The sequence below is a fragment of the Egretta garzetta genome, unplaced genomic scaffold, assembly GCF_000687185.1.
Source record: "Egretta garzetta isolate BGI_Z169 unplaced genomic scaffold, ASM68718v1 scaffold397, whole genome shotgun sequence".
Classification (NCBI taxonomy): domain Eukaryota; kingdom Metazoa; phylum Chordata; class Aves; order Pelecaniformes; family Ardeidae; genus Egretta; species Egretta garzetta.
This window is the reverse complement of record NW_009260493.1, coordinates 8,585,973-8,592,316: the sequence shown is the minus strand read 5'-3', so window position 1 is coordinate 8,592,316 and position 6,344 is coordinate 8,585,973. Positions and strand designations below refer to the sequence as shown.

Here is a 6,344-nt window from a genome sequence, read left to right as displayed (position 1 = left end):
ACTACATCGGCCAATTCCCTCAGGACTCTGGGATGCATCTCATCAGGGCCCATGGACTTATGTGCATTCAGGTTCCGCAGGAGGTCACAAACCCTATCTTCTCCTACAGCAGGAGGGGTTTTGCCCTCCCGGTCCCCCTCATGCCATCCATCAACTCGGGCGGGTACGCTTTCTTTAACCATCCCAGTGGATCTCCCCACCCCTTCTGTTTAACAGTACATCACTTTCCAACAGCCTTCCACCAGGAAATTTCCACCTGGAGGAAATGTTTTCCTCTGGAATCAGGCAGGTAAGCCACCAGACAGGCCATTAATCGAGCACCTCATTGCCTGGCTGCCACTCGCCTGGAGCAGAAGGGCAGGCTAGTTCACCAGGCACAGTGGCATGCCTGCTCCTCTGCTCATCTTTCCTGGCCCCAGGAACATGCTGTCTATCGAAAGGCCTTCATTTATTAATCTTCTACTTCAGTTCAAATTCATTTTTTGCTATGACATTTTCAATTTTTTGACTGTCTAGTAGTTGCAGTATTGTCCCTTGGAAAAGGTTCTCTGAACAGTGGGAAGCAGAACAGGCTGCCTGCCTTCAGCCGCAGCAGACCGTCATTGCAGAGCTGCCTCAGAAAAGACAGAAATGCGGGCGAATGCGAGCACCAGAGAGTTCCCTGCAAGAGTAGCGCTGACAGAGGGTCTCAACCATTAGGGAGATTGACTTGCATCTGGTAACGTTCACCTCTAAGTACTTCTCTACATACATTGCTAGATACAGCATGCTCATTCAGGAGCCTTAAATAGAAGCCTTTAAAAGGCTGCAGTGGAGATTTCGGTGATAACTGAAGCAATGTAGCTTGGAAGCCTTTTTTCCTCCCCTGTTTTTCTCATCAGATGAAACATGCATTGAGTCACATTAACCACAACCAGACGTAAGGCTGAAGGAGGAAGCAGTAAACCCTTCCTTGTTTAGCAACAGCTAGGACAACAGTCAGCCTGGAAAAGCGACTGCCCTGGCAGAGCGGAGCAGAAAAAGTGACAAGCGCAGGGGGGCCGGGCACTGCCCTGCACATCCAAGTCATGCTGTCAGGACAGGGGGGTTTCTGCAGCGTGTCGGGACGGAAGCATCCCCGCCTGCCTCTGTACCAGCTGGCTCCACCGCCTACTGCCTGCAGCAAGGAACTAACTCCGGTTAAACAGACAAACCCAGCGAATAAAACTTAACGACACTACAGAGGGCCAAGTTATACATGGCTGTGGGTAATGTAAGAAGAAATTTATCCTGGAGCTCCCTCTAATTTTCATGCCTCCATCCTCCCAGCCCACTCTCCTCACCCTTCTACTGCACTCCCTTCCGCCTCTGCTGCCACCTGTGGACATCTTTTATCTGAGGACTGACTTACTTTTGTGAAGCATGATGCGATTTTGGTGCTAAGCCAGCTTAGCCGTAGAGGTAGTCCATCTTCAGACTGTGGTCCCACTCCTTTTCTTGTGCTACGAGAGGCTGCGTGGAAGACTGCTCTTTATCGGATGGGTTAATCTTGCTGTGGAGCAGCCTGTGTGAAGGGTCACACCTGCAACCACACAAACACTACAAAGCAGTGAGGACGTGCGGGCAGGGGTGAGGAAGTCAGAAGCTGCTCATTTTTAGCCACAGCACGTAGTTATGTTGCTTAGCTGTAACAGGACACCATGTCCTAGGGCGTAGATACACATATAGAGAGATACAGTACTTTTTCTCCATAAACAAGCAGAGTGTTTTCCATTACTTCTATTATATGAATTGCAGAGGTTTACAATTTAATACATCTAGAGACTAAAATCTTGGTTTTACAACATTCACTTTGTTCAAAACCGATGTATTTTACATCCTGCAAGTCTGGTTTTCATGGCGTTGGTCAGATGAAATGTGAACAGTGTTTTTATTTCAGAACAAACCTGCAAAATACACAACAGAACTAATGGTACATAGAAATCTTAGCCACGCCAAAGTAATCCAGTCCACTTGCTTAGAAGGTGCAGAGCCTGCACCCGCACACGTGCCAGCACGCTCAATCTGTTGAAGGTGTTTGCCAGCCTTTGCCAACACCTGCTTGCACAGTCCTGACACCCCCTCACACCAGCACGAGCAACCGTTTCATGGGAAGACAAATACGTACCTGCAAAATTGCTCATTTTGAGAATTTTTGGGATGGACCCACCCAACTGCTTGGAAAAGGTGACACAGTTGTCAATAGTTTTGTGGAAAGGAAATTTTCCACATCCTAAAACAGTGGCCAGAAAGATTCAAGTAGACACCTCCAACTGTAAGTTAGGGCATGGCATGATAACGCATTACACTGTGTGCTCTGTTGAATAACTGTTTTTTGAAGCAATGGTGTTTGCAGGCTTGTTTTCTTTTTCAAAGCATATGGTAACTTAAAAGTTCAACCACTGACCTTCAAAGGTTCTGTTGATCTCTGGTTTCAAAAAGTGTGTGTTCAGAGAAGGGGCAGAACAGTGTTGTGGAAATGACTTCTAATACCCTGCCAAAAATTTCAAAGAATTAAAAATCGGTTGTTATCGGGCCACAACCCACTGCTGTGTGCCTGAATCCTACACCACTAAAGTCAGAGGGATTTATTTTCTATTGTCCCCAGCAAGATCAAGGTCAAGCCTATGAAAATCAAAAGCTATCGTACAAAAACACATGCAGAACTGCCCAGCAGCATAATTTATTTTTGCTGCAAAATCAAGTCAACAAAACAATGTGCAATGACTATGCTGCTAGATAAAGAAACTTGAGAAACAGAATGCCATTATAATTATGGGTATTAACATTAATTAACATTAATAAACATTATGATTAATTACAATTAATTAGCATTACAGAAACAAGCAGGTGAGATCTTAAAGGATCTGCAGTGAAATCATGGTGAAGCTTGCTGCGTGTGTGGAGGGTCCTTTGCATACCACCTCCCAAAGAGTGTTACACTCAAAACTGGCTTCGATGTACTAGCCCGACTTATCAGCCGTCCATCATTTAGCACCTAGTTATGGGAAAGTAAAATAAACAGGAACATCAGCAAAGCAGTGCTATTGTATGAAAAACAGAAAAGAATATATTAATTAATGTTAACCTAGTTGAGAGGTGTCTTGAAAAAAGGACAAAGCAAAGCATGTCTGAGTCTCTTATTCACTTGGGAGACACCGCTAAGTCTGAGAAAAACTATACGACCTCTTTCTTGAGCAAGATCTTGTTCTAGGAGGTTTGGAGAAGAAGGGAATCAAGGAAATGGACTTGCTGTATGAATGTAACCAGGAAAATCAGGCGGAAATAAAGCTGCCTTGAACTCAAGCCAGTTACTGAAATAGAGGGCCCTTGAGAACTCCCAAGTTGCTCCTTTAATCTTGTAGTGGCTTTTTGACCATTTGCATTACAAGTCTGACAACTCACAAGGGTGTCCCATTACCTCAAACTCCCTGAGGGCCAGCTGCACCCCGCTGTACAAGACTTCTGGAAAGACGTAGTTGGTGCCAAACGTGCCGCTGAGGGAGAACCTCTCAAACCTGGTCTGCGCAGTCTCCACCGGCTGCCCACATGTGTTCAGGTCGGTGCTCTTGCACTTGAGCAGTGTGCATATCTGTGGGAGGAAGGCACAGAAAGGCAAAAGAGCACTAAGCTTTCAACAATCAAGAGCTGGATTTGACTGTAAGAAGACTGTAAGAAAAGCTGTCATGATGAAGAAATTATCGAATACATCTACTCATTTATTTAGGCCAAGAGGACCCATTGGCACTTGAAGCTTTGTAAAAAGACAGATCTTCACCAGCACAGCAGCAAAGCACTGTGTCTGTGTGTACACATGTGTGTTTATAAGCTACGTGTGCATTCATGCCCAATGCATATGAATTTAGTCATAGATGTGGCATAGTCTATCACCTAGGTAAGTTACTTCAGCACTGGCTGAGTTTCCTAAAAAAACTGAAGCCATGCTTATTTGCCTGCTCCAGTAGGAATACTCTAAAGACATAGAGAAAAGATAAGAAGATAGAGCACATGAAAAAAAGCCTAAGAGTGAAATTTAAAAGAACAAATACACTGACAAGCCATGTGAATGCAAAGATTATATATATATATAATAGTTTCTTCATTTTGTGAGATAACTGCATGTTAGAGAATCACATTGGCACAATGGCACAATCCACTGAGCAGACAACAGCTCTCTGTTGTGACAAGAGCATCCCTATGAAGACAGGGAGAACTCTACGATCTTCGCTCCCTTTTGTACATATATATGGAAACCTCCTTGGAGTGTTATAGCACAGGCTCAACTCAGGGTCTTCACTTTCATCATTTATAACACAGACAGAAAAGCAGGATCAACATGTCTAATGAAGTCAAAATGCATCGTGAAGAAAACAAATGTTTTCAGAGGGGCCTAAAAAATGCCTCTTCTGGAACCCCCTCAATCAAAAAAAAGACAAATGCAAATGGGCTGCAAAGAGAGTATTGCAGCTTTCCCACTGTCCAAATAAGAACAGAAAACCTTTACCTGCAAATAATACTCTCCTTCAACAACATGTAGCCCATCAAAGGCACCCAGAACATAAACGTCATCTTTCTGCTTCTCGGCCATCTTGTAGCTCAGGTGGCAACAGAGGTCCTGCTGGCAAATGGCATGGTTTCCCTCAGGTTCAGTGAGTTCCGTGAAGGAGAAGAGATCGTGGTAAACGACCCCACTGAAATAGTGATAGTTTGGCAGAAGCTGTTCAATGCTGCTGGCATACAATTTCCAGTTAACGGCAGCAGAATAGTCAGGAGACAGACGTGGTCGTGAACTCAGTTCTGCCACCAAAAGGTGACCATTTTCCATTTCTGTGTTGTAATAATACGCTCTCGGACCATCTGGGGTATAAATACCACTCCCTGCAAACACATAACACCAGAAAGCTTAGCTTTTAATCTGAAAGCAAGGGTATGGTATGAGTAAGCGGCCTTCACTAATTAAAAATGTGCCAAATTTTATTCTAATGTTTACCGGATTATTCTGAAAGTAAATTAAGACTTCACAGACTACAATCCTAACCTAATACTTTTTGAAATCAATGGAAAGTAGAACAAACTCTGATGTTTCAAGTATTTTAAGTGACTGAAAACCAAAGGAACAGCCCATAGCTGCTTTTATTTGGATGACAAAGTTTAGGGCTACATTTTAGCAACACCAATAAGTTCTCTTTCAGTTCTGCAGGCACACACCCACAAAACTTGTGCTTGACTTCTAGCATCTGCTCAGGAAAAATACACAGTGAAAACAGAGCTTGCAAAGAAAACTTGACACAAGATCTCCAGCCCAGCAGTCTTTGCAGGACTCCCAAGAACATTTCTCAGAGTTAGGTTTCCACCTAGTGGAGAAAAAAAAAGTTTGAGCCTTCACCATGACCAAAACATTGATAAACAGCAGGGTCAGAAGCTGAAGAATCACATGCATAAACTGTCAGGACCGATCATTTAACAAATAACTAGGGGTGTTCTAGTCAACTTAAGTATTTCTGAGTTCTTACATAGCACATTTTGATTTCCTTTTTATCTGTACAAGTTCTCTTGTCCTACTCCTGTTGACATCTGCACACATACCTAAAGCTGATGGGAATTTCTGCTCAGGTCAACTGCACTACATAGATAACAATGTTGCCCACGGGAACAAGATTAATTAGAGCAATACGGCTGGGTCATGACTATCTAAAGTGGCGTTGCGTGTATTTGCTGAAAGAAAGTTGACGCCCATTCCCATAGCCCATGCTGAGTGAAACTGGGCCGCTGACAGCAGTGGGAGAGTGTTAACCCAAGTGGTTGGGAATAGAATGGTGTCAACCTGAAATCTGCTTGCCAGGACCACGGCTGGGTCATGATAGAGTATGTCCGCACAAGTGAAAATGCCAAAGTAGCCAAAGGATGTATTGAAAGTAACAAATTCTGGATCCTTGGGGTAATCAAACTGTTTCTCTGCCACAAAAAGGTTGTACTGTTCATGGAAGAGAAGGAATGGAGAAAAAAAATATTAGAAAAGAATCAAACCATTTAAATCACAGTAATATTGAATATAATGCTCATTCACTTAAATATAAGCAATGGAGAATATGTTTTGTGAACATGCTATATCTTAATTTCAAAAAGAAGAATTCATACCACTGCAAGGCTGGTCAAGCACAAATACCCAATTTATACCAGTGAAGGGGATTTGTATTTAGTTAGCAAGAGTTTAGGACATGAATGTTTTAATCTCTCATGCATCACTTCCTACTGAGAGCAGTAAAAATAGAGGGCTTATTGAGTTTTAATTAATTTATTTTAATTACTTACTATTAAATTTAGAG

At 43.1% G+C, this 6,344-nt stretch overlaps 2 protein-coding genes across 2 annotated transcripts in view; both read right to left on the bottom strand.

Annotated features, from left to right (window-relative positions):
• LOC104131209 (pantetheinase) overlaps window positions 1-1,562 on the bottom strand; it is an 11,663-nt gene extending 10,101 nt beyond the window's left edge. Inside the window, exon 1 of the mRNA XM_009644357.2 lies at window positions 1,391-1,562. Coding sequence (XP_009642652.2) covers window positions 1,391-1,403 — 13 coding nt within the window. The 5' untranslated portion in view covers window positions 1,404-1,562. The remainder of the gene's footprint in view (window positions 1-1,390) is intronic.
• Window positions 1,563-2,896: 1,334 nt separating this feature from the next.
• The window catches only part of LOC104131210 (pantetheinase), a 24,547-nt gene continuing 21,099 nt past the window's right edge, over window positions 2,897-6,344 (bottom strand). The window contains exons 12-15 of the mRNA XM_035899814.1: window positions 5,725-5,992; window positions 4,523-4,920; window positions 3,440-3,610; window positions 2,897-3,016 (exon numbers count right to left, since the gene is read on the bottom strand). Of these exons, the coding sequence (XP_035755707.1) occupies window positions 2,897-3,016; window positions 3,440-3,610; window positions 4,523-4,920; window positions 5,725-5,992 (957 nt within the window). The remainder of the gene's footprint in view (window positions 3,017-3,439; window positions 3,611-4,522; window positions 4,921-5,724; window positions 5,993-6,344) is intronic.